Source organism: Convolutriloba macropyga, chromosome 12, assembly GCF_964194025.1.
Source record: "Convolutriloba macropyga chromosome 12, txConMacr16.3, whole genome shotgun sequence".
NCBI lineage: Eukaryota > Metazoa > Xenacoelomorpha > Acoela > Convolutidae > Convolutriloba > Convolutriloba macropyga.
This window is the reverse complement of record NC_134479.1, coordinates 25,980,642-26,008,539: the sequence shown is the minus strand read 5'-3', so window position 1 is coordinate 26,008,539 and position 27,898 is coordinate 25,980,642. Positions and strand designations below refer to the sequence as shown.

The following is a 27,898-nucleotide window of genomic DNA, read 5'->3' as shown; positions in this document are numbered from 1 at the left end:
TACAATTTTTAAACAGTACGGTGTCTCAAAGCTTCACGATGTTGTTTTCTCTTCAACCAATGTTACTTTTTCTAACTTCAGTACAACTTTTTACAATTTTTACTCTGGTTCACCTGAATACGAAGATCACCCTTGGTCAAGTTTTGTTGTGGACAATATAGACCTCGAAGGAAAGTTTTTTGACTTCTCAAATTTTTCCGGCTCAACGATGAAAGTTTTGACCATTCGCAACGTTATTTCTATCAGCGGGGTGGAATTAGTGCCGGAAAATTTTTTGTCACAATGTATGAGCCTGAAAAAGTTATTCATTTATAACACTTACTGCGTGACACTACCTAAATACTTCTTTCAAAATTTGAACAACAGTGTCTTTGTATTTTCTCACCTAACGTTGGAACTTGATATATGGAATATTCAACAGCATACGCTTGCTCCCAGACTCAACCTAACTAGACTAGAAAAATTGAACCACGTGAAAATAACTGATGAAATGAGAGATGTTCTTGCGTCCCTAAATGACACTTCAAAATGCACAATTTTCTGCCAAAGTTTTAACGGAACTCAATTTAAGTGTTCGGAGTTAAGCGCAAACGAAAAAAGAGCGTGTGGAATTTGCGTAAAAAACATAAAAGGCGATACACGTTTGACTAAAGAGCTCGAAGATGTGTGTGACATAACAAATAAGCAAATTAGTTCAAAGGTTACTTCTACATCAGATAACGAAGCATCAACTGGTATGCCGTGGACAACAACAACAGGTAAAATCAACCATACCTTACAAAAAAACATTCATCAGCACACCGATAAAAAAGACCACTCTGTTTTTTTTTTCCAGTTCACCTGCCAGATGAGTCAAATCCGCACACAAATTGTCCAAATGAGCGCCACAAAATAAGCAAAGGTGAGAGGCCAATTTTAAAAGAAAACTATAAAAATGATTAAAAAGAGGAAAAGTAATAAGGATTTTAGAACTGCTTTCGGAGAAAAATTGAGTCTTTCTCACCATAACCAACAATTGATTTATAACATCCTAGTCACCGTATAAGCTCGGTAATCGGTATATAATGTAAGGAAGGACCGGTAAAATTTACGCGTTTGCTATTTTTATCATCTAAATGTCAATTTTCGCTCATCAGTCGATTTCCCCGTAATTTTTAAATACTTCGTGGGACGTTACTTGGACCTTGCTTTACAAAAATTGTAAAAATACTCCACAGATTGCATTCATCCGAAGAGTGTTAAATTTTTTTAATTAATGCTAATTCTAAATTGAGATATATATATTTTTTAAATGAAATTATATTAGTAATTGAAATAATGATAAATAACAGTTTTGATCAGTTTGAAACTGGATTTCATAAAGGAACACTTCTTCCGCGTTACAGGAAATTTAGATATTCGTTGCGGTTTTGAGCCAATCGTTTAAATGGTGTCGTTATGTTGCCAAACGTACATCTATAGAAATTTTGGCTTTAAGTGGACATATATGACGTTATTTTGTCACAATTATCCACGTTTTGACTTAAGCTTGAATAATGAAAACTTCTGACGGTGCGACGTGGAATTGCGTCACGAGTTTCCAAAACAGATAAAGGCCTTCTACCTAGGCAATGTTCACGAACAGCTGCCTGCGAAAATTATCCAAATATTTATTATTTTTTGTTATCAGTTTGCAACTTAAGTCACAAATTATCCGCGATTGCCAAAATTTAAGCCTTGTGGATAATTGTGACCGTTATATCCATTTCTGAGCAAATTTGAACTAGTTTCTTCTACTGTGTTGTCCACACACGATTATATGCCTAATAATAAAACATGGGCGAGCAAAATGCTTACCAAATCGCGTATATTTACTCAACCAATTTGTAGGTTTGGCGACACAATGTTTGCCATTGTGGTTACTGAGATTATTTAGCTTCCAATGATTAAATTATAGTTAACCAGTATTGATTGCTAAATAACAATAACAAATTTTGAAATGAAAAACATTGATATCAATCAAGAGAGAAACATGATTTACATCATTTTACGAGACTCACATCACATGGTGGCATAAACGCAAAATTTAGCATTCGATCTATTCCCAGAGCTAGGAATATTATCCTCCCATAAGTACATGATCTATAAACCCAAGCAAAATATCCTCCCCCACAATAATAAAGTGATCCAGAAAGGCAAGAAATTTCAGCAAAGACGTCTAAACAACTGTTTATTCAATATTGGATAAAAAACCATTTTGGTCACTTTAATCGCAATCATATCTCATTTCCAGAGTTTTTAGTATAATAATAGAAAAAATGATTGCTAAAAATTTAAAAATTTATGATAATATATCAGCGACAAAAACCGCATACTGGCATTGGCATGAGTTGGTTCAATAAAGGCTTCATTGAAATCCGGTTGAGCTCAGAAGAAACGGAAGTCAGCTTTATATGTGACAGTCTAATCAGCCAACTTTGTCAGCATAAATTTTATCAAAGAAATATGGTATCTTTTCCAATTGAGACCCCCCGTACGTTATGCATCACCCAATTACAAAGCGCGTGTCATTACATGGTAAATTATCAAGTGAAAAACTGTCATGTGCGTCTGGGGGTTGCAAATAATATGCACCCTCTAAGCTGGGGGTACAAACGCAAAAGAACCGGAAATTGATTTGAACCGGTCTTTAATATAATCTCTGTTTCAGATGACGGAACGTCATTTTGTCGATGCGAGAACACAGCTATGGGATTCAGTGGCCGGAACGAGATCCAATTCCTTGAGTGCTGTGCCAAAATTTTGTCGCCGATCAAAGACGTAAACTGTTCAGACGTCCCAAAAAATTTGCATTGCGGTAATTACATGGACCATATTCTCAACACGTGCTACTATCCTCTTCAGTCCATAACAACGAAATCTCCCACAGGCAACACAGTAGTCAGTATTGAGCCTACAAAAGAAATGACACCGTATACAGCCAGCATATCAAGTGAGTATCCCGGGTCGGTGCATTAACAAAAAATGTACAAAACATAGCAAACATTGGTAAAAAGGAATAATATTCTAAGCAAAAATCATCCATTCCCCAACCCCGGATGCCCGCCAGGCAGTAACATGTATTATTTTACATATTTATATTGCTGTTCTGGTTAAATTCAAATTCAAATTCACTCCAGATTAAAACACAGAAATGTTTCTAGAGCCAGCTGTTTCAAACCAGCTCATTTTTATAGCAGTTGCAAATTCTTTTCTCTGAAACTATGATGTAATTGAAAGCCATTCTGTCTTGTGACTTTAAATATTTAAGTGAACTTAACAGTGAATTTTATCTCTTGTGATAAAACAAGTCCTTTAAATGTCCACAATTGCAGCAAAAATTAAGTTCAATTCCTTTGTGCAGCACTAAGAATATTTTTTATAAAAAGTATAAGGCGTGTAACTACAAATGATGTCCAATTATGTCTGGCCAGAACTTGAACGTGACATTTTATACTTATACCAAAAAAACTTGAAATTTAAAATGTGGAAATGAAAAAGATAACACGATGAGTAACTTTGTCACAACTACGACAAAGGATACACATGCTCAAAATTTTCCTGTAGCGTTTAGTGCCCTTCAATAGCTTCAAACGTGTTTATAAGAATTTTTGTCCGTTCTATTGGTCTTTTCATGCCGTTTTTCGTCCTCAAAAAACTGAAATTGATAAAAACTGTGTTTTTAGGTCCCGGCTTGTTCCCCTCCATTATCTAGGTATGCAACTCACCACTACTGCTTTTGAGATAAATTAATTGTACTAAAACAAACTTGGTCGCAACTATATAAGTATTGTGTTGTTTTGTCAGCAAGCATCAGGTCTTGCTCAAACGTTTTGCTTTTCTCTCCTCAAACAGAACCTAAAAAGCTTTTGCGCACTAGTTTTCTGCTTAATGCTCTCAGAGTACTGAAGAATTATCTGTTCAGTGCAACAATTGTCCCTAGGCAGTTGTTTCATTTAAAGTGTTGAGGTTTAAATTTCATGAACTGTAGGTCAATATTGGAGGTTGTGAAGGTGTAAAACACCCTTTCGTATCTTCAATTCAAGTAACGTATTATCGTTCAAATCAACGTTTTAACTATAGTACTTACACAGCTTTGGTGATAGCAACATTCATCATAAAGTAGCGTATTAATTTTAGAACAACGTATTAAGATTATGGCGAACATATCAACAAGTGGTTTTTTAGACGTCAATTTTTGATTCTCTTTTGGGCGGAATTTTGACTGATAACCAATGCCAGACACCATTTTGTACCAATGAATCCAAAACACAAAAAAATTATCCAGCCGAATCATGTCTTATTTGATAGGTCTCATGATTAGATTTAGTTGAAATTATGTTATTTGCACTTTTTCCGAGCTTTGTACGTAAATTGGAACGATTTCTATGCGTATTTAAATACTCGAATCTGATTGGTTAATATTCTCTTGCTTTATATCTATTTACTTGTTAACATCCTCCGGCCAAGAAGAAGATGCTGGGAGAATGTGTACTATTTTCAAAAGCGGGCGGACGAGCAATCCGGTGGACGTGAACAAGACAGCGGAGCGTGTGACGCTGTCAGAACTGTAACGAAGATCAGCGATCCGATAAGTAGGGTAGTAAACCCTTGTCTTGGTCTCTTCAACTATCCAGACAAAGTCACCAGTCTTAAGGTGTTGCTGGGCAGGCGTTGGCCACTTGGAACGTCGGTTCAGCGCCGGCACGTACTCTTTAATCCAACGTGCCCAAATAGTGTTAGCATACGACTGTGCGCAGGAGTACCGTTTACGATGATCGAACTCGTCGACGCTAACGATCGAGGGAATTGCTGTTGCTTGGTTACTGAGTAGAAATGATTAAGTGTAATTGCCCCTAGGTCGGACGGGTCGGCGCTTACGGGCGTTAACGGGCGTAAGGTAAGTGCGCGTTCGACGAGACAAAAAGTAAAATTCAAAACTTCGTCGGTGAGGCGGCGAGTACCGAGAAGGGTGTATAGTATCCGCTTGAAACTACGTACTAGCCTCTCCCAGATGCCACATGGGTGTGGCGCACTGGGCGGGTTGAACCTTCACTTAATGCCTTTGTGGGCAATTTCAGCGGCGACATTGATGGTATTCCGCTTTTCGACATTCTCGCGTAATTCTTTTTCCGCACCAACAAAGTTAGTACTATTATCAGACCAAATAATGGCCGATGTACCGCGACGGGAGACGAACCGCTCCAATCCCATTACACGCGAACTGGCGTCCATGGACGGAACGATTTCAACGTGAACTGCACGTGTGGTTAAGCATATGAAGAGGAAACCCCACCTCTTCTCGGTAGTCCTACGTACAGTAACGTAAAACGGGCCGAAGTAGCCGACCCCGTTGTTCGTGAAAGGAGGAGACTGGTGTGCGAGTCTTTCTACTGGGAGGTCAGACATGATTGGTTGGATAGTGGCAGCGCGGAATTTTCTGCACGTGACGCAGTTGGGTTTAATTGAACGCAATGAGGATCGTAATTTGAGGATGGTAAAACGTTCTTGTACTTTAGCCCGCAGGTAGTCAATACCTTGATGATGATTTTTAACGTGGTTGTGCCTAAGGAACAACTTTACAAGTGCATGGCGTGCATCGAGAACGATATGACGTTTTACATCAAAATCAACTTCGACCAACCGTTTGATGCGGCCAGCCGAACTAATTAGACCATTTGGTCCGACCAAGGATGAAAACGGGGCAATATGGCTACTCCGTTTAACGTATTTGTTTTCTACGAGATCTTTTTGTTCGGAATTAAACGATTCTCCTTGAACGAGATACTGAAGATGACGCTCGGCTTCATCACGCTTAGTGGGATCTATTATACTACCATCGATATTGCGGTAGCATTGATGTGAGGGTAACAGCAGGAGTATGTATGCTGTTTTTCGAAGCAACTTTTGATAAGAATTGTACTTATTGAAGGGAATTAGTTGCGGGAGCGGTTCCTTAGTTGACTTGGTTACGGATGCGGCCAATCAGTTATTGATTTCGTCAGTTTACTTAGTTACTATACCAAGTTTGATGTTTTGAACTAATTCGGTGCTTAGATCGAACAAGAATTCCTTGGTTCTTAAGAAATCTGGAAAACTCACCCAGCTACTCGATTGCAAGACCTCAGCGGACATACCACGAGTACTAGCGTCCGCCGGGTCATCACATGAGGCAACGTGGTTATATTCGTCCACGCTAGTGTGTTCTAAAATCCCGCGTGCACGGTTTGCAACAAATATTGGCAGCTTGCTTGTGGAGTTAAGGCACTGCAAGACAGCAGTGCTATCGGTCCATATCAACACTTTGTTAACATGCACAGTAAGGGCTCGACAGATGCCTTGCTTCAACCGAGCGGCCAGTAGGGGAGCTTGCAGCTCTAGCTTTGTAATTGTCATTACCTTCATAGGTGCTACGCGAGCTTTACCCAGAACAAATGCAAGCACTGTATTTTGTAGTTGAAGGTGTTCAAAGTTTCCCGAATAGAAGCTCTTCGTTATAGCAATTTCGACAAGCTTGGATAGCTCTATACTCCATTCAAAGAACCTTTCAACAGTGTCTTTTAGTAATTCTTCGTCCCAGTGCTGCCCGCTGACACGCCAGAGTTCCTTTAGTAACAATCGGGCTCCAACATTGAATGGTGCCACCAGGCCGTTGGGATCGAATACCTTAGACACTTTTCTCAATACCAAGCGTTGTGTTACAGACATAGTTACTGTACTGCAGGTACCCCGACTCACAACTAGAGTATCGTTGTTGTGATCCAGTTTCAACCTAAGCAGATGCGATGAATCCTCCTTAGATGTGGCAACTACTTTTGGTTCGGTGGACTGAGGTGACTCATCAATTCGAGCAGCCAGATTTGGTACATTGCTTACAAACTTAGTAAGCTTGAACCCATCTAGATGGAGAAGATGCACTGACTGCTTCGATCTTTTGAGAGCCCTCTCAGGTGACTCCATTGAATCCAAGTAATCTTCCATGTAGAAGTTTTCTAGGACGGATTTGGTTGCTTCCGGGTACTGACTAACACTGTCTTGGGTCATGCGTTGCAATGCATAGTTAGCGCATGTGGTCGAGTCTTTAGCCCTGAATATATAGCGCGTGTATTGATACACTACAACATTTGTTGTGGGGTCTTCCGCCACAAAAAACGCAGCGATGGCTGGTCACGGTCAGGAACACCCACTTGGAGGAGCATACCCTTGACACGGCGAATTGATGTTGACGGAATCTAAGTAGTACATGGATTAGGTTTTGGAGCAGGTCGGGGCCAGTGAGCAAAGATTTATTCAAAGAAGTACCCTGGAACTTTGCTGCACCATTTAAGACCCTACGTACTTTCCTCGGTTTGTTTGAGTTGATTACGGGATGTTGCGGTAGGTACCACACTTTATGCGACCACTGGTAGACCTTGTGGGCATCAGGGACTGTAATTAAGTTACCTTTTCCAAGTCTTCACGGATGGTATTAGCATAATTTTTGTTCATTGTTTTGTCTCTCGAGAGCCACCTTTTGAGAAACTTGAGATGTACCAGTGACGAAACGTATTTATTCGGGAGCTGGATGTTGTCATCAGCCCATAACATACCGATATTGTATCTTTGGCTGTCATGAGAAGTTATTGTTTCAAGTATTTCCTGCGCGCGAGCATCCGCTGCGGATCGTGGGTCAACCTGCTTGTACGCGCCGTACGATTCCATTTCATACCAAGACTTAACCGGACAAGCTGATACATAATCTTGTTCGACATTGGCTTTGAAACACGTTCAGACTGAACTTGAACTTGACGGAAGTGGGCCGCTTAATACCCAACCTATGGGCAAGCGAACAGCGAAAGCTGAGCACTTTTCATCTGCTGCAAAGTACTCTACCGGGTGGATGGCATGGTAAACATCCTGTAGAAGTATCATCTCAATGTTCCCATAGCTATACTTTAGTGGATCTAGGACGGTCAGATGTGGGTAATTTTCGTGAATGGACTTAACGTCAATGATGTCGGATCCTACGTTTAATGTTTCCCTCACATAGGGACGCACAGTGAATGCTTCGAAGTCTTGATCTTTATGAGGTGTCACAGTCAATTTAACCACCTTTGTGTCGATGATTTCTTCTGTGTTTATACCCTTGACGGTAACTTTTAATGCGGTACCCTGCAAATCGAGTCTAGCAGCAAGACTATCGGACATCCAAGAGTTACTGCAAGCGGTATCGCATAAATCCAACGCCGCAGTACTAGTACCAGAAAAATTATTAAGTTTCAGTTCCGTGACCTGAATGAGGCCTTTGACATCCGTCACCGAAGACAATGTGGTTGTTTTTCTCTGTTGCTGTTGACCGGTAGATGGCGAACTAGTACCTGCATTCGACTTCGAATCATTGATGTTGTTGTTTGTTGAGCGTTTAGCTGGAAAAACCCTTTCAGCTCCGTCAAGTGAGGTGTTATGGGAGCTGTTGCAACAAATCTTTTCTACATTTACGGGGAATTTTGCACTGCTTGAACACATGTTTATCACGCAAACAAGAGAAACAGAGCTTTACCTCAGTCACGACCTTGGTTTTCTGCGTGGATTTTCTGCGTGGTGGTCTTTGTACACTGTCCTCAAAGCATCCCACAGCCGGTGGCTGCTTTTGCATACAATGCAACTAGATACTGATGTTTACGGAGATCCAACTCTGTTGCGGCTTAAGATTACTCTTGTGTTGCGTATTTGCAGCAAATGCCTTGGAAGCAACTTTTGTTCTTGTTACTGAGTTGTTGTTATCCTTATTCCTTGCTTTAGTTGTGGTATTCTTCCTTAAATCATATGCTTCGGCCTTCTCCTTTAACCAGTCATTAAAGTCCAGAGGAGTAGGCTTCAGCCAATGCTTTTTGACAGTGAAAAGTGACCATGACTCTTTTGTATTGGGTGGTAGCTTCTGTACGGCAGTGTTGAGAAGCGCAGCAATCTTTAAATCCGAATCATATCACAGCAATTTAAATACCCCGACAAGACTTGAAATGCACCCCGAATAGTTAATGATTTTTTTGCTGATGTGCATTTTCAATGGAGGAAACCTTGTGTCCAAATGTGCACTGTGCCCTTACGACCACCTTTGGTTGGCCAAAACTACGTTCTAAGGTCCTCAGTGCATCTTTGTACACTGCGCCGCAGTAGGCAAACAGCTATTGCCGTTTTAGTTTTAGCAGTGACGAGGGTCTTGAGGTATGTCAATTTTACATCATCAGCTTAGGACTGAGAGTCAATTTTGCTTTTAAATTGACCATACCATTCGTGCCACTGTAGGGAGTCATCACTGTATTGGGAAAATTTCCTTTCAGGTAGCGGATCTTTTCTCTTGCTCGTTACTGCGTCAGCTAACGTCTTAATGAGGTTTGCTTTTTCGGCTGCTGGCGACGGAGGCATGGGATGCAGTGGGTCGCCGCAACACAACGGTAAGGAAAATGTATGACCATAAATGGGAGGAATAATCGGCGTGACAAAAGGTGGATCGATGTTAGTTGCCATACTTAATAGGTTTACTAGGTTGATACAGGTTGCTGCGTGGTTACTATTAACATTTAGTGGTGCAGTCGATTGTGAGATGGCGTGGCTAATGGCGTGGTTAGCAGTGCTTGGTGGTAGTATTGGTTGAAAGTTGTTGAGAACTGTTGCATTACTTGACACCGGGTTTACATTTAGGGGTTTATTCTGAGGGAAACGCCACAATTTGAGATCAGGGTTACGGTTAAGGGGAAGTTTCGGTGCGTTGTGACACGGTAATGGATGGGCTTGAGGAGAACAGACGAGTTTCGCGTTCCTTTTTTAAGGTGGGTACTTGCGGTGCTATACTGGGCGGTATTACGGGAACTTGGGAGTTAACTAGAAGATGCGGCACGATTACGGGCAGCGGGTTCATGATTCGGTTTGCAGATGAAGAGAAGTTCATCGGCAGATGGGTATTAGGGAGTTGAGTTGCTTTATGGAAGTTAAATTGAGGCAAACTCTATTGTTGTGGAACATGAGGGTTGGAGAGATTTGATTGACCAGGCATACTGGAGCTTCTTGGACCCAAGAATGCAATGCAGCGAATTGGTCCGTGAACTGATTTACCTGCGGGTTTGTTGACGGATCGGGTACAAAAATGTTTGACTTTGTTGGTGCCAGCACAGGAGTCGGTGGCCGGGGGCTTTGCATAGGTGGCAGAAGTGATTGAGGTGCAAAATTTTGAACGGCGCTCTGACCTTGGTTCCCTGGATTCTCAACACAACAACCTGGTTGACTATTTGCACGGTCCACTCCTTGAACATTGCCATTTTGCTGCATTTGAGCATGGAGATTTTCTCGATACAGCGCCTCCTGCTGAGCAATAGAGATGCCAACTCCTGGCATTGTGTACTGAGAAAGCATTTAAAGATGATTTAAATTACCGGCAATATTACTTGTGTTTTCTGGAGGATTACTAGGGGCAGTATCTTGAACAGGAGGGTAAGTCGTTGTTGAACAAGGACCAGACAGAATTAACTTGCAGCTTTCAATGAATTACCTGGTGGAATCGAATTTACCCAAGCCTTAACAAGTCTCTGACTCCTATCTGATCCCCTATCTTTAAGCAAATTCAGTTCTCTTGAGTGGTGTCTAAACAATGAACAATTATCCACTAATTCGGCCTCATCTAATTTAGCTGCGGCAACACGCTGGCGGTGGTCTTCCTCTAATTCTTGAAGTGCCATCTGCTCCATTTGTATTTCAAACTCCTTTTTTCTCATAGCAATTTCTTATTTTTGCTTAGCAAGGCGCATTGCGGCGTGTTCTTGTTTTTCAGCCTCTTAGCGTTTTAGTTTCGCCATGAGAAAGACATGTTTACGCTGGCTAGACGTTGATGATGTTGTTCGGAACGAACTTCTCTTAGACTGCCATTGAGGGTTAATGCCCTCGCATACGGTGTCTCTGTCAGCAACTGAAACAACATAGCTTTTAGCCGCAAGCAAGAATTTATCATTGTTCCTAGTTACATTATCCAACCATTGCTCAAGGACAGGGTAAATTGAATCTGGATTCTCTGCTTTACTGGCCAAGTCAAATAGTTCTTTACTCTTCTGCACCAGTTTACTGAAATCATCCTACAACTTAGAAACCAAGCGTTCAACTTTAACCCTCCTGTCATAACAATTTATGGCATCTGTGATGTCTTTATGGATGTTAGCTAACTCAGATTCTAGATTATATCTTGCATTAAAGAGCTTTATCAATTTCTCTCGCTGTTCAGCCATGATTTTGAAATTGCTAATTTCTCAATGCAATGAAAGTAACTTCCAAACCAAGACGTGGAGTGTGGGTTATACCTAACCCAAACGTCGACGACTTGGTATTCAAGACGCCGAAGAGCATGAAAGAAGTCATCGAGTAATGATTTACTCGGCGAAACTAAGTAACAAAAACGAGAGAGCGTCTAAAGTGCTTTTAAACAACGTGAGACTAAACAGAAAGACAAGCAACTGGCAAACGAGGGCCGGGCCTACGAAGCACGACGAAACGGGAAAAGAAACGGACGGGGCGGGGAGACGGGCGAACGGTGCACAACGAAACAGGAAACGGTACAGAACAGGCGAAAACGGGGGTAGGAAACGGGCAACGCAACGGAAGTGACAGAAACGTTGAACGAGTGACGCACGAAGAAACTGCAAATGAGACGGGCGGAACGGAAATGTCGGGTGACAGGCTCACGACGCCGCAAGAAAACGGACGGCTAGAATGGAAGCGTTGAGCGAGTAGCGCGCAACGAAACGGAAACACGGAAAGGAACTGGCGAGTAATTGTAAAATGTGGAATCCAGCGCAATTCGCTTTCGCTCAAATTTTCGCTGTGTTACCACATTTTACAATTACTCTGTAAAATGTGGTAACACAACGAAAAATTGAGCGAATGCGAATTGCGCTGGGTTCCACATTTTACAATTACTCTGGCGGGAGACGATTAAGTAGCGAGCGAGGAGGTAGGGAATATCTACGCTAGTAGACCACAGCAACAAACTCAACCAAAAAAAACTAGCTGTTACTCCAGAACAAACTTAAGTCACACCCTAGGAAGGAGGAGAGATGCTACTGCAAGACAAACTAGCACAAGTCATTATGGGGTTTAATATATACAAATAACAAACTAATTTACGGCAAAGCAGTAGTATACAAAATGGATGAAAAGAGCAAGAAATTTACCAGCCGTAACTCCAGAACAAAATAAAGTCAAAACCTAGCAAAATTCAAACCTAAACAACCGATCAGCTAACCATTAATATTAAACAAACTACCGCAAAAATTAAATAATATGCAGCGTTTTGAAGTCTATGAAAGCTGGAAAAGTGAAGAAACAACCTAGCCGTAACTCAAGAATAAAACTAAGTCACACTCTAGAAGGCAAAAACCCAAACCAACTAACAATCATACAGTTACACGCAAACATACAGCAGCAAAAATCAATATGCTACAACATGGGTTCTAGTAAATTAGTAAGTTGGAAAAGTCCAGGAACCAACTAGCCGTAACTCTAGAACAAACTTAAGTCAACTCCTAGAAAGCAACAAGACCAAAGCAACCAACCAGCATACTAGCTTGATCAACATACTGCAACACAAACAGAAACATACTTCATCACATATGACAACGTACTACATCAAAGGAACAAATAAGCGGAGAAATACGACGTTGATTGCCAGAAAAATCGGAACAATCGGATGCGAAAACGAAAAACAAAATTTTGGGAGAGCGACTTTTTTGAAAAATGAACGGAACGTGGAGAATTGAAATGTCAAAGACCGAAAAATACGCGGATGGTACGATATGGAATCGAGAACGAGAAATATATGGCAATGCAGTTTTTGTAGGCCGGAGGTTGTGAAATTGTTCACACCTTTTTTTTTATTGAGTTTCACTCAATTGACGAAGGTTACAGTTGGAAGAACTGGTATTTTTGACAAATCAAATAATTTATACTTTTGTCCAATTTTTTTTTCTATTTTTGGTCATTTTTTTCAATTTCTTTAATACGGAACGGTAATCCAGTAAACCGGTTTTATGCTTGAAAATTCGTTTTTTTTCAGTTTTCCACTATGATTTTCTATGTCTTTGAATTGCATTAAAATTGACCAAAAAATTTCAAAATTGAAAAATTTATCATAATGTTCTCTCAATTTTCTCTATATCGGAGGTTAATTTCGATAAACGAACTGACTGTATGAATTTTTTCGATTTTTCGTTCAATCTACCAAAAATTTTCAAAATCGATGTTTTTCGTCTGAAAATTATGTTTGTGGGGGGTTTGATGGTGACCGGTTATCTATATAGCTGAATTCTTAAGATTTCCGTGTTGAAAATTGCGGAATTCTTAATTTAAGATTTCCGTGTTGAAAATCACGGAATTCTTAATTTAAGATTTCCGTGTTGAAAATCACGGAATTTGGTTTGGACTTCTGGCCGTCTAAATTAGTCTTTAATTACTTAACTGCGAAAGGTTCTGGTTCCGTCCTTCAGTTTTTTGTAATACAAGTTCCAGCAGTGCTCTATGAAGTCAGTACTCTGGCCAGACTGTCTCCAGAACAGTCGAGCACAAACACTTTGATAGTTTTCTGGGGTCTTCATAGTGCCATTGATTGAGGGTATCATCTAGCTCAGCTGTGGTAGAGATCAGGTTTTGATAGTTATTCTGCGGCGTCGAGTCTCGTTTGATGTATTTTGGTGTTTTCCCTTACGATTCTACCAAGCTCTGTTGATACTGCGATAGTTGTAATTGAACATCTGTCAATCCATCTTTGTAGAGTTCAAGGAATCTTGGATTGGCATCTGTCCTCAAGGGTAATGATAGAAACTTTTCTAATATGATTTGGTCATCCTGTACCCGTGAATCAGTGAATAGTTCTTTGAATGATGCATTTTCGGGTAGATTCGGAACTAAAGGCAGCTCACATTAGGGCAAGTACTCTGTCGTCTGGCTTATAACTGCACCTTTTGTCTCTAGGGACGACTGAAAAGCAGTCGTGGCCTCTTCTATATTGATTGATAATTCTGAAGGTGGCTCTGAATGGAGCGGCACCAAATGTAAAGGTGTAAAACACTCTTTCGTATCTTTAATTCAAGTAACGTATTATCGGCCAAATCAACGTATTAACTATAGTACGTACATAGCTTTGGTGATAGCAGCATTCATCATAAAGTAGTGTGTTAAGCTTAGAACAACGTATTAAGATTATGGCGAACATATCAACAAGCGGTTTTTTAGACGACAATTTTTGATGCTCTTTTGGCCGGTATTTTGTCTGATAACGAATCAGTTCAATGCCAGTCACCATTTTGTACCAATGAATCCAAAAACCCGAAAATTTTTGAGCCGAATCATGTCTCATTTGATAGGTGTCATTATTAGATTTAGTTGAAATTATGTTATTTGCAATTTTTCCGAGCTTTGTATGTAAATTGGAACGATTTCTTTGCGTATTTAAATACTTGAATCTGATTGGTTAATATTCTCTCGCGTTAAATCCTCTTCACTTGTTAACAGAGGTCATAGTTAGATCAATATTAGGTCAAAGTTCGAACCGCCTCTTTTGTTTTGCCACCATTTTCTTGCTATCAAACCAACAACCAACATCCAAACAATGAGTTTGACGTTCTTATTAAGCTTAATCTAGTTAATAACGAAGTCAAACTATCCCACGCTTGAATCATTTCCGAGCAATTCGTACGACGTTAGTTGGGTATAAAACTAGAGGTTGAGCTTGAGATAGCAGAACAGAGCTGATTTTGGGCGACGTCTTAGGTTTTGCAAACCAAAGCAATTGAATTGTTTAGGTCCACTGATATTTCAAATTGCTCTCAATTTGATGGGAGCTCAGTGAACAGCTGAAAAACCTACTGAACAATCTTGTGCTCTCACTTATTCCGACAAGATGAGGAGTGATGTTGATCTTTTTAATTGCTCTCAAACGAAGTCCTGTCGGTCTTTTTTTTGCAATTTTTTCTACTACCGATTTTAATTTTGCCGACTTTACACGTTTGATCGTTTTTAATTGCTCTTGAACGAAGGGCACGTATTATTGTAAACGTGTTGGCTTTTTTGTGCAAATTGTTCGCTTGACCATTTTGCGCTTTTCTTCTAGAACAGTCTTTGACTTCTCAAATGACTTTAACGCTTTCGTTCTTCATTTTTGAGTGATCTCTATTGCTCTCACTCCGAAGTAATACTTGTTGCTATTATAAAATTGTTTTTGCCGCATAGCAACAGTAAGGGGCAGATGGCAAAGTGGTCAGTTCATCTGGTCAAGGAGAGGGAGGTCAACGGTGCGAATCCCGGCGGGAAAATTTTTTTTTACCCGCCGATGGCTCAGGAGCAATTCGCCCGACGTTAGCCGGTTATGTTTTCTAACGTCTTTCGACAATTTAAATGAGACTGATGAGTTAGTTTTAAGTAGAGGCTATATTACGCTGGAGTAATAAATCTAGCGAAGAGAGTGGTACTGTGACAAAACACGCGTTCAAAGGGGATAAAATGTGATTTTTTTTCAATACTAAATGTGCCGCTAGTGGTTTTTAAGTCTTTGAAAACCTTTCATTTTCAAAAATTTAAAATCAATTTTGCAATTCGCCCGCATTTGAGGTTATTTTTTGACGCTTTAACATTTATTTTGTTTTGTTTTCGTAATTTTTTCGTGAGTTTATGAGTTTTTTCCGGTTTTTATTGTTCTGTTTGTCGTATTGGCTTTAAAATTTTAGTTCTAATAACGACTAGGCCCACTGCGTTTCTTAGACACGATCAAACATAATTAAACTGTTCAGTTTTTGATTAATTGTTCTTAAAACTTCGACACTGTTAAAAAAAACTAAAGGATTGTTTAATTTGACTTTGTTGTTCATTTTGTTGTCTAGTCGTTTCTCTTGATACAAATGAGCTATTAGTCCTTATTCTTAGACACCATTGTTCCTCGGCATTTCCAATAAAAAAAAATTTCGGTTAATTGTTGAATTGTAATTTTTTGTTCCTTAGTAATTTTGATAATGAAATTTATGTGCTTCTTATGGCTGAATAATTTGATACTCCTCAAGATTTCATTATATAGTCTTTTATGACCTTGACGTCCAAGACTTGGGAATTATTTTTCCTTAATTGTTTTGCTAATCTGCGTTTTTTCTCTTGCATTAATTGATTTGTTGATTACCAAAATCTAGCTTTTTATGATCCATTTTTTTCAATTCTTTATATTGTATTTTTCGGCTTGTCCTGCTATTTTCAAAAATAAAAAATGATTACTTGTGTCCACTTTTTTAATGATTTCTTTTCGAGATCCTTCAGACCTTTCTGCGAAAGTCTTGATTAAGTGGCGTGGTCTCAGCTGAGCATTTCTACTGCTCCCCAAATTTCACACTGTTTCTTTCGCAAGCATTATTGCTCATTCTTGAATTAAGAATTTTAGCCGCACTTGAGAATTAGAAAGAAGCGAAAATGAATAATTAAAGGGCGTTGAACTCTCTTAAAGCTTCTTTTAAAGCTGAGTGAGGTATTGTTGTTCGAGCAAATTTTCCGTTTCTGCGAGCGTTTTTCACGCAAAGCAACGTGATTTCCATTATGATTTAATTGTAATGATTTGTGTTGTTATGTTTCATGGGTGCTCTGTTTGTGTATATTTGCTTTTGTTTGAGGCCCTCAAATAGTTTGAATATGTATAACACATGTTTTAGTTCTTTCCAATCAGTTCACAAATAAAGACTTCTTGTCTTTCTAGATAGGAGGTAGTGGCGCTATTCAGTGTTTCTCAGGAATAGTTTATTTGATGTCTTTGACAATATGTGTTTTCATAAATCATTTGTCATTTTTTGAGCTTTGATGAAGTGTTGTGGATCCTTTAGTTTCTTGAGCCCTTTTTCTGAACAATTAAAAATTTGTTTGGCTTTCGGTTGACGCATTACAGAACCGCTTTATTGTTTTCAGTTGATAAATAATCCTTTTTCTGATTTAGACACCATTTGTTTGTAAATGAATGCCCATAATCAAGGATCTTCTTCATGTGCTGTTAGTGTTGTCAGCAACTACTGATGACTTTATCGGCTTTCTGGCAATTGTTTCTAATTAGCGTCTTAGTTGATAGCTAGCAACCGTTATAATTTTAACTCGACGTCTTTTCATCAAGTAATTGGGTGTTTCAGAGTTTTTGATGCCATGTTGCTTAAGCTCACCAAAAACAGGCTATTTGAGCCTATTTTGGAATTATTGAACATTTACCGGGCATGAAAAAATTGATGGATTTCCTGGCATTAAAACTAAGGTATGTTATATTGTTAGTGAGTTCTTAAGAGGTACCCGTGCTTCTTTTTCTTCTGTTTCGCTTATATTAATGTCATTACTAGCAATTCTCTATTATCAAGCGACAAGGTGCAATCAAATATATATGAAGGTTTCAACTTGTAATTCTTGATAGCCGCCATCAGCTTCTCATTGGCTAATATGTAGGCGTTCTCTTTTTTACAACTCAAGGATTTGGATTATATTGGTTGCCTGGTTCCTTATAAGATGTGTTGACACAGTTTTTTTTCGACTTTTTATATGAATGAGAAATCAATTTGTGTAGACTAATAATTTTAGTCACGCTAGAGTAGTAAATTGAGCGAAAAAAGTTGTTTACTCTACAAAATTGTCAGATTACAATGGGCAAATAATTGTTTTCAAAATTACGCTATTGTTTTTTCAAAAATATAGGTAATTTTGGTTAGTTTTGCCCGTATTTATTGATCATTTTATTATTTCGTCACCTGAACCCGTTAATTGCCCACCCGTCTTTTCAGCTTTTCAGTGTGACAAAGTTAAAAGTGTTTGTTGGTGTTGAATTTCATGACCATAACACTGCTTGTTTTGAACACTAATAGAGATTTTTTTCAGTTTTGTCTTTGTTTGTTGTTCTTTCTGTTGCTCTTTCGGTTTTCTAAGGGGGTATAATTGAAAGTGGTTACTTATTTCAGCTCCTAAATTTTTTATGCTAAAACTACTGTATTTTTTTGATTACCGGTGTTAATGGACTGTTAGTGGCATATTAAAAATTATTTAATTAATAATGAGTTTTTGTGCACGTAAAAAAACTTGGTTTGAAGCCCTCCGTCATAAACCCCATTATCACAGATTTCGTCGGGGTTTCTAATGAAAATTTGACGAATTCATAGAGCTGTTTTAGTCGTCTTCTACTGTGAGCTACTGCCTTTTTGTTTAGCAACATTGCACTTTAACATTGTTTCCTGTTCGTTTTTGTTCTTTTGTCATAAGTATAATTTAAGAAAAGATTTTTCTTTTTCCTAGTGAGATGCAGAGTAACTAATTCATAATTTGCTGTTTCTTTTCAATGTTTTTCTAGCTGTCACTGTTTGTGTTCATAATTTTAGACTTTCTGACATCTGTTATTGTTTGTTGTCTATTTCTCTCTTCGTGTAATAGTTCATAATAATGGCAGATGTGTTCGGGTGATGTCTCATGATCAAGCATGATAGAATTGATTTTTTTAGTTATTTTTAGAACCAACTGTTTTAAAGATTTCAACCCTACTTGTTTCCACAAAAATTGAATAAACCTTTGCACTCTCAGAAACGTCAAGTCTCATACGCTTTTTATGCTTTATAGTGGTCATTTGTTTGGTTTGTTGGTAGTGTTTTTGCTCACGCTCAGGCCACTGCAGTGAAGAAGAGGGCAAATTTCAATTGTTCATTCTATTTATAAGAGCACTTTGTCTTAACCGTTTTCTCCAAAGCTGGTTGATACAATTGTTGAGCGCTAGTTAGTCCGTTGTTATTGAGCTTACTGATAATCTGATTTTCTAAAAAAGAGAAACAAATGTTGCTTTGTTTAATTTCATTGTTCTTCCATTTCGGTTTTATGCTTTTATGAACATTGAAATTTGTTCCTCTGATGGGATGAATAGCCAGTTGTCAATTATAAATCAGGACACCTCCTGCTATGATTTTTAGGTAAATTTACCTTTAGACAAACTTTGTCGTATTATAAACGTCACAATTTTCTTTTTTTCCTCTCGCACCCACTATTTCTACTGGATGGATTTAAAGTTCATTAGATTCACCCAATAACCTCTGCAATATAGTGATTATAGTCAATGTGAAGGTAGCGAAATCAAACGACTCGGGATAAACCTATATGGTCTGGTCATTAAATTGGAATGTATCAGGATTTAACTGCTCTGCAGAAAGATTGCCAGCTGGCCTTAGTATTAAGCTTAACTTTCTTTAGTTTAGAAGCTGAAATAAACGTTTTTGTTTTATCAATTTCCTAGAAGATTTATAAACTTCGTGTTAACCTCTTTGTCTCAAAAAAACTATCACAGCAGTGAATAGTGTTCATGCAATCTACGCTTTAAACTTTCTGTGACCAAACACAGATATACAAAAGTTCACAGCCATTAAATACCAAACTCAATGAATTTAAAAACAAGGAACAAAGGTTTAAGCATTCTCAGATTTTTATGCCTGACAACAAAAATGGAACAAAAGTACTTTTTCAGCCAACCAAAGAGTGTGCTGAAAATTTATTTTACAGGAAAATTACAATTTCTGTCTAGATTTATAGATTGAAAACTAAAACCAACGCCAGCAGTTTTTTAAAACAAAAAAATTGATTAAAAGAAAAAAATTATTTATCTGAAAAACAAAAATTTTAAGCAATTTTTGAATTTCCTAAAAAAAGTACCGATTTACAATTAGTTCCCAATCTTTAGTGCCTTAGATTTAAATCTTTTATCAATTGTATCACCTTCTGATATTGCAGCAGATGATTATTTTTTATTTAAAAGTCTAGAGGCAGTGAGTTCAGTTGGAATTGCTATGGTTTAGCAATTGAATTCGTAAGTGTTGCAGTGATTTTCATATCTATCTTTTTGATCAAATTGCACTCAAAGCAGATATCAATGTTTTTCTGAAATACTGAATTCTGTGTTTTTGTATGAACTACTTGAGATTTTTTAGACTTTTTTACAAGAAATGATCTTGAAAAGTCACACTCGTTGAAGATTTACTAAAATTTCGTTTTCAAGCAGGGAAAGGGGCATAATTTGATCTTTTTGCCAAAAATTTCCCACTTTCGTTTTTAAGACAAACCACAAGAAACTTTTGGATTTGGTGTTGAAAGAATTGCGGTTTTTTCTGACAAAAAAAAACGCTATCGGGGAAAAGTGACAATTTTTCTCCTTAAATGTGAAGAAAACATTGACAATTACCAATCACCATTTTTCGCAAACAAGTTTTCCCATCGTTTATCAATTGTTACTTCATTAAAAATCTTTCAAAGTTGCTACTGTTGACTTTTTGTGCTTGTACAAGTTACCAATGAGCAGATCTGCTGATAAGACAATAGAAAGATATAAGTCCAGGCTAATCGTTAATGGTAGTTTCTCTGTCTATGCAAAAATGTCGTATTTTACCATCTTTTATCTAGACGGGCTTACCTAAAATCCAAATAGTTAACCCATAAGTTTTTGTTATCAGTAGGCGACGTCTTGCGTCTTGAATAAATTTACGTAAAGCAACGGAATTTAATGTTAGGATAGAAACTGATATCTATATAATGCAACAAAAAATGTTGTTTACATATTTTTCAAGAGCCAACGCAAAAAATCGAAAACAATTTCCCCTAAATAATTTTTTCTTCAACCAGCATATTCTTCACATTGAATATTTATCATTTCTAATTTCAGTCCGATGTTTTGACTATGTTCTGTAACTGATACATCTTATATCCGTTGCAAAGATATACTCAGCAATGATGAGCTCAGTAACAATAATTGACAACGTTTAAACCTGGATTTTGAGAATTACAACCTACTTGAAATTATTGAGGACAAAGCATCCACTTTTTGCCCAAGACATTGCAAAAAAATTATCTTGCAAGATTCGTACTATCTCGTACTAAAGGGTCGAATTTTAGTACGATTTAGTACGAATCTTGGAAGATAACTATTCTGTCGTACTAGACAGTTATCTCTTAATATCTTGCAAAAATTTGCAAGATTTAGTTCGCATCTTGTACGATAACTATATCATCGTACTGAATAGTTGTATTGCAAGATCTTACAAGAGCTTGTAAGATAATTATTCCTGTATTTAGTGGTACTGATAATTAACTAATTAAGTATGAACATGTAAAAAATTGAAAGATGAATACATACTACTTAAAGTTAAGTTAAATTCAGTTCAACGGACTTAAGGCAATTTGTTGTAAAGGTAAAGTTTACCTTAACTTTATCGTAACTTGAGTTTCGTACTAATGAGAGGAACACTTGCTTAATGTTGTAAGTTTTAGTAAGAAGCGTACCACATTAGTCCCAGGAATTCTTATCTTATGAGAACTTGCAAATTTTGTACTAAAGGAAGAAGATCTTACAATGCCTTGTAACTTCAGCAAGAGTCGTACTAAGAATACTTATTTTGCAAGTTCTTGCAAGACGCGTAATTATCTTGTAGGTTTTGTTTTTAAAAAACTAAAACAAGATCCTATAACATGTGTACTAAGGATACAGAAAGGTGGCTTGGTTGACCAAGTTGGCTTAGCAAGAATTAGTACGAATCTTGCAAGATAAATTTTCCTGGGTGACTATGGTGTCTATAAAATATAATATGTGCCTGATTGAATATAATCGATTATAAATCGATGTCCTTGTTTCAGCAAATGACAACTGCTCCATAGACAGTGTTATACAAACAGGTAAACTATTTTAATCACATAAGGACACTTGGAAATGAATACCAGAAGGACATTTAAAAAATATATCATAATTATACTGATTTTTTAAGTTTACGGCTTCTGACTGGAAAAACTACCTACTCAAAGAACATTTTTAGAAGTAGAAAAATGAGGAATAATATGGAAAAGCTTTAACTGTTTCAGTATAAAGCTTGTTTGTATTATTGCTGAGTATATCAGCTAATTGATCCCTCGTTGTATTGAAACTTTACACACGAGCCCATAGTGCGGCAGTTATTGACCTCGTTGTAACTTAATCCATTACACCATTTCCACTAATAATCATCCTACTATCAGACTTTTCTGCTTTTCAGGCTATTTCAACAACTTAGCTGCAAAAATATGTCATTTTGGGGCTGATGCCACGCACCAATCTGCTCTTATCAGCTTTTCCTTAAACGCTCTATAAGTTTATTTTAACATACCTAGCTTACTTAACTGGCTATACTTTCAAATGATCAAAAATATATTCACCTGAGCGTCAGGGGAGTGCACGCCAACAAAGAGCTTTTGTGTTGAAGAGGTATCTGTTAAATGAATTTTCACATTGCGTTGTGAAAGTGAAGTCAATTTTCACTTTTTTCAATATTTTTTGTACCAAAAGCAAAAAAAATTGGAAAGCATTTTTAACTGTTGAAATAGTTGAAAGACTGAAATTTGCATCCATTTGTTTCCAGGTGCAAGATTAAATCATTGTTCTTGTTCAATATGGGGAGTAGATTAACCTATTGTTGGTCTTTATATTACTTTGTCATATCAACTTACAGGAATCAAACTATTGACTAGAAATAATAGTGGTTGTTTAAGTGAAGTTGACAAACAATTGTATCAAAGAAAGCGGATTTTTGAAACCTATTTTTTACTGATTTTCTCATAATGTTGTGGCTTCATCTCAAGAATAACAATTTTCATTGGAGCTTTAATGCTGCATTGTATTGGTAAATGTGCGGGATAGAGTCTTCACTTGATATGCTTTTTAGTGACTTAGATTACAACTGTTCTCAAAATGTCTTATTGAATTTTTGAATTTTGCTTTAATTCGTTGTTCTATATGTTCATTTTGAACCTATTAGAGTTCTGTTTGCATTAGTTTTTTTTTAAACTCTAGTTGTGAAAGAACAAATTTTTCAGTTAATTTTTTTTAATTCAAAATTTATATTATATTATCTATTTTATTTATCCAATTTCATGCGTTTAGTTTTATGTGCTTTTTTGACCTTGGAAGTTAGATATTGCTGGAAAAAAGTTCTGTTGCTTAAATGCATCATTTTTTTAAATTTTATTTCAATACTTGTCCTGAAAGTTTTTAAATGCCATTTTTTGTTTTAAATTCATCACCATTTTCACCATTTCACCATTTGCGCTCTGACTCATCTCAATCTTTGTTTCAACTAAATGACAGAAGCTGTATTCAGCACAATTTCTCAACAATTTTTTATGCTAGGAGGCGACATCAAACAACAGAAAAACTAATAAAGACGGGGCACTAAGACATAATGGTTAAAAACTTGTTGCATTAAAATATAAACGCTCCTTTGAGTAAACTGCTAGTTTCTTCTCAAACTAAGTTTAAAGTCTCCAATTTTAAACGCCGTGTTCAAGAGAACTTCGGACAATTTTAGACACTTTGAAACTGTGTTCAATTTTTCTCGTGCATTAAGTTTACCAAGTTCTTTAAAAGTGTAATGGTAATTGGTTCAAGTATTACGCTCAAAAATCTGCAGTTTGGTGACCAATTTTATCATATTTATTTCTTCTTAGGACGTTTGAGATTTAACTAATGACATTTTCACTTTTTGACTTTTAGAAAAAAGTTGATCTGTCGTCAGTTGTAATTGCGCATATTTGCTCTTGGTTGAAAGCCTCAATGAGCGGCAAGGTTATTCTGTCTCCTTGACAACAATATTTGTCATCAGATGTTACTAATTTTATGTACCAATTTTTTTTTCTGATGTCTTACCCCTTGGCCTCATTAATCATTCGTCCAATTAAATCGATGGTCCACTTATATCAGCTGAAGCTGCATAAGTGAATTAATCTTTTTTTTTCGGTTCATAGCTAATTGTGTCTATAATTTTAACCCTTGTTGAGATGATTGATGGCTTTAACTCTATTTGTTCGCCCTAACTAACTATTTGTTTGGCCCTGTTATGGGCTACAGCTTTTAGTTGGTACTCTTTTTAACGACTTAGGTGCCAATTGTTCTTTAAATGTATTAGTGAATTTATAAATAAAGCTTTCCTTTGGTGTTCTTTATACTTTTCTTGTGCCTATTTATGTTAATAAAGGATCTGTTTAGACAAATTTTGTATAGTATGTTGAGGTTAAGGATAGTAATACTTAACTATGCATTTTTTCTTACTGTAAGGCAATGAATTTTTTAAAACAAGCTCTGATTTTTTAATTATTCGTCTCTATCTTATTGCGACAAGGTTGTTGGATGGTATACAGATTCTAGAGTTACGTGGTGTCAAAAGTTATGTTTGGTGTTGTTATTATTGAATTTTTCATTGGCTTGTTTTATATTTTTTGTTTTACATTCTTTTACAAAAGTCAGCACTTTCGCTTTTGACTTCTGGCGGGCCTCATTCTCTGTTTCAACTGAATTAAAAATAACTTTTCAGCAAAATTAAGCGAATACGTTTCATGCCAGAAGGACAAATGGAAAAGCACACAAAATATTAAAATCCCCAACACTAAGAAATAAATTTAAAATGATTGGTGCATTAAGTTATGAAAGTTCCTTTGAGTATTTGTGGATAAAATTATTATTATTTTGACTCATGTCGTCAATTTTCCTCGTGAATTAAGTTACTAAAGTGCTGTTGAGGGTACAGGTGATTGATTTTACTACTACATTTAAACAATTTAGAGGCCGAACTTAGAGACCTTTTTGCATCTAATTAAATGCAGGCCAAAATAGAACACATTTTGGCATTCAGAAAAAAATTAGACTACCGACAATTTTTTCATTAAATTTTCTAAACTATTCAATCCTAGTATCGGGCATTTGGCAATTTTAAGCATATTTTTTTGTTCGTTTTTCCTTCCAATTTTTTTTCAGTTTTATACAAGTCTGGCCTCATTCAAACTGGACTCAGTCTTGCGACTATCACTTTTTCAACTAACTGGATCGTAATCTTTTTATACTTTGTTAATTTGTTAAGCAATGTCTGTAATACAGTTCAGATCGAGAGAGAAAATTGAAAAAAAGTGGATATACAGATAAAACGGGGCGCTAAAACTTAACGATCAAGGTTTTAAGTGCATTATGTTACCAAAGTATCTTAGAATGCACCTTTTCTACTTTTTTCAAGGCTAGTGATACATTGTCATATAACAATGGCTTCTAATGTAAGAGATTTGAACGTAAAATAGCTTCTGTTGGAATCACAAAAAAAATATAAAATTCCCGTCAAAAAGTTTTTAATTATCTCTAAGTATACTGTAAAGCAGAGTATTTCGCAGCTATGTTGAAAAAGCGCTGGTTATAATTGTAAAGTAGCTTTTCTGGAGCTATAGATTCCCACACAGACAAAGTAGTGTAAAATCTAAAGAGTAAAAAGTCTTTTCTATAAAACAAAGTTCAATAACTAGATTTTGAGATTTTGTGCATCACTTTTTCGCTGTAAGTCAACGTCCAGGTAAAGGAAGCTAAAATTAATCTCAAATAATTTGTTTAGAAGATGGAGTTAGCATATATTGTTCTTGTCAAACAAGCAGCAAATACTCCAAAACGTTTCACCAATGCTGTGAGAAGTACTTCCAAACAGTCAGAACATGTATGATGGCCAAACAGAAGAACAACTGCGTGGATGGAAACTGGCGTCAGCGATGCTCTCACTCTTCCGTAATTTCTTTAACACAATTGTGTTCTACTTTTTTGTTGATGACATCCAGCCATTTTTAAAAGAAAACTTTTGCATAAAAAGAGTTCTCTCCTAAACTTGAGATCAGGTTATCTGAAGTTATAATGAAACAAGATTTTGAATCGGGCTAAATGCTACCCTCAACATCTGAAATTAATCATAAAAACATCTTTGGCAATAGTTATTCTGCGTGTTTCACTTTATTCAAAACTTCCACTATAAAATGTTTTAGAGTGACTGGAACAATTTGACTTGTTTTGTTTCAGTTCAATAGAGTACAACTGATGGCACTAATGGTTCAAGCCGTAATTCTTAAAACATTGTGGCCATTTGACCAACACAGAGAATTGTGATGCATTCTTCTTGTTTTCCGGCCCTTTCGCCCCTCTAGATATCCCGATGTTTTAATGAATGATCTTTAATCAGACTGAGTGATGGAAGATTACAACAGAATAAAACTATTGACACTTCTAACAGATGATTTCGATTATGGCAAAAAAATTTCTGTAATTTATTAAATGAATTGCTCATTAAAATATGGAATATTTGTTTTTGAACTCTTCGAAAATTACTGATCAAATAGCGCTAATTCGAAAAAATCTTCAGAAACTAGCAGGAGCCAAATTTTGGTCGTTAATGGTTTATTGACTTGTGATGAAACATGTTGAAATGAAGTATAGAAATATAATTGTAAAATATAATGAAAATTTAAAAATTTGACTTCAAATGTATAAAGTTTTAATATTGCAATTGTGCTAATTGTCAGCTGGAAATATGCCTGCTAAAATAATAATTGATGAATTTTGCTAGATTGTCAACTGAGCACTTTTCATCTTAGAAAACACTGGCTGGCTTGAATCTCCTCACCTCTTAGATTCAACTCAATTAGGCACGGGTTTGAAATAATGATCTTTTTGCAATTCTTAAATATTGTGTCCTTAAGGACAAGTGAAAATCAAACATATATAGACATCAGAAAAACTACGAACTTTAACTCTTTTTATAGCTGCGAAGCTGTAAGCTGAGCGTAGCTATATTGCGGTGCTCTTGGTTTTTTACAATTCAAAGAATTTGAATTGTATTGGGGCGCTGTCTTTTTTTTAAGATCTGTTCACACATTTTCATGATTTTTGAAGTCAAATTGGAGTAGTGATTTTGGTCACGCCGAAACAGGAAATGGAGCGAAAAAGCGAGTGGTTTTTGGAGCGAAAAAGCGTGAATTTTTTTCGCTCTAATTTTAAATTAGAGTGCAAAAATGGTGTTTGAACAAAAATTCGGTTTCTCGGTAGTGGTTTTTTGTTCACATGCGGCAATTTCACTCTGATTTTTACTGTTTTTTCGATTTTTTGGATCGGATTTTTTTCTAAATGGTTTTCCCAATCCATTGACAGCTCATTCTAGGCCTAGTTTTTTGTTTGAAATAAATTTTCATTTCTCGCTAATGGTTTTTTTTGTTCACATGCGGCATTTTGACATTGATTTTTTGTTTCTTTTTTCTTATTTTTGATCTGATTTTTAAAAATGGTGTTCTCAATTCACTCATAGTCCACTCTAGGTCTAGTTGTTCTGTTTAGTCAATGAAAATTCTTTGAATTGTACGTCAGGACATGTCCTGCTATGTTTTTTGTTTCGTCGTCTGACGCTCTTTTTTCGTTTTACATCTGTTCACACAGCAGAGCTGAAAAAGTCAAATTTTCTGAATGACTTCTTGCTCTCACTAACGGCATTTGCGCGCGTGACGTCATTTCTCACTCGCTTTAGCAAAAGTTTTTAGGTTATTTGCGTGATTAGATTTTGATCATATGTGACTTACCTCACTCAATAAAATGACTTTTGCACTTTAAAACTAAGTTTAATTTGAATTTGTTGAAGGTCAAAGGAACTCATATGTACAGTATAGGTCCCTAATAAGAGGCTTCTGTGGAATGAACTTCAACAAGCTTTTAATTTATCGCTGAATGTTTTTAGCCTAGTTTTTTGAGCGGCGTCGATCTTTTTTTCAATTTAGATCTGTATCTGTTTCTATCTCTATTATATGGCACGCAGGTTTATTCTTTTGCAGCTATTCCGGCAATCTGCTGGCTATGTTTGGAATTACTGCGTCCTGCTATGCTGCTTCATCCCAAAATTTTTTTAAAGAAAACTGGTTTTCATTTCACTATGATGTAGCTTCCCAGCCATTCCCCTATTATTTTACTTTTTTTGTTTGGCAGATAAATTGCGAAAGCTTATGTGAGCCGGCAACAAAATCTGTCCTT

General features: G+C 36.8%; 1 protein-coding gene across 2 annotated transcripts; it reads left to right on the top strand.

Moving 5' to 3' along the window:
• The first annotated feature begins 653 nt into the window (after window positions 1-653).
• Window positions 654-26,252, top strand: LOC142350908 (uncharacterized). 2 transcript variants are annotated; one of them, XM_075402918.1, is made up of 6 exons: window positions 654-758; window positions 836-901; window positions 2,690-2,971; window positions 21,694-21,732; window positions 25,455-25,621; window positions 25,907-26,252. In XM_075402918.1, exons 1-6 carry the CDS (start codon window positions 737-739, stop codon window positions 25,991-25,993), a joined length of 663 nt encoding a protein of 220 aa, XP_075259033.1. In that variant the 5' UTR covers window positions 654-736; the 3' UTR covers window positions 25,994-26,252. The 2 variants fall into 2 exon arrangements, with proteins under 2 accessions (XP_075259033.1, XP_075259034.1); XM_075402919.1 differs by lacking the exon at window positions 21,694-21,732.
• The last annotated feature ends 1,646 nt before the right edge of the window (window positions 26,253-27,898 follow it).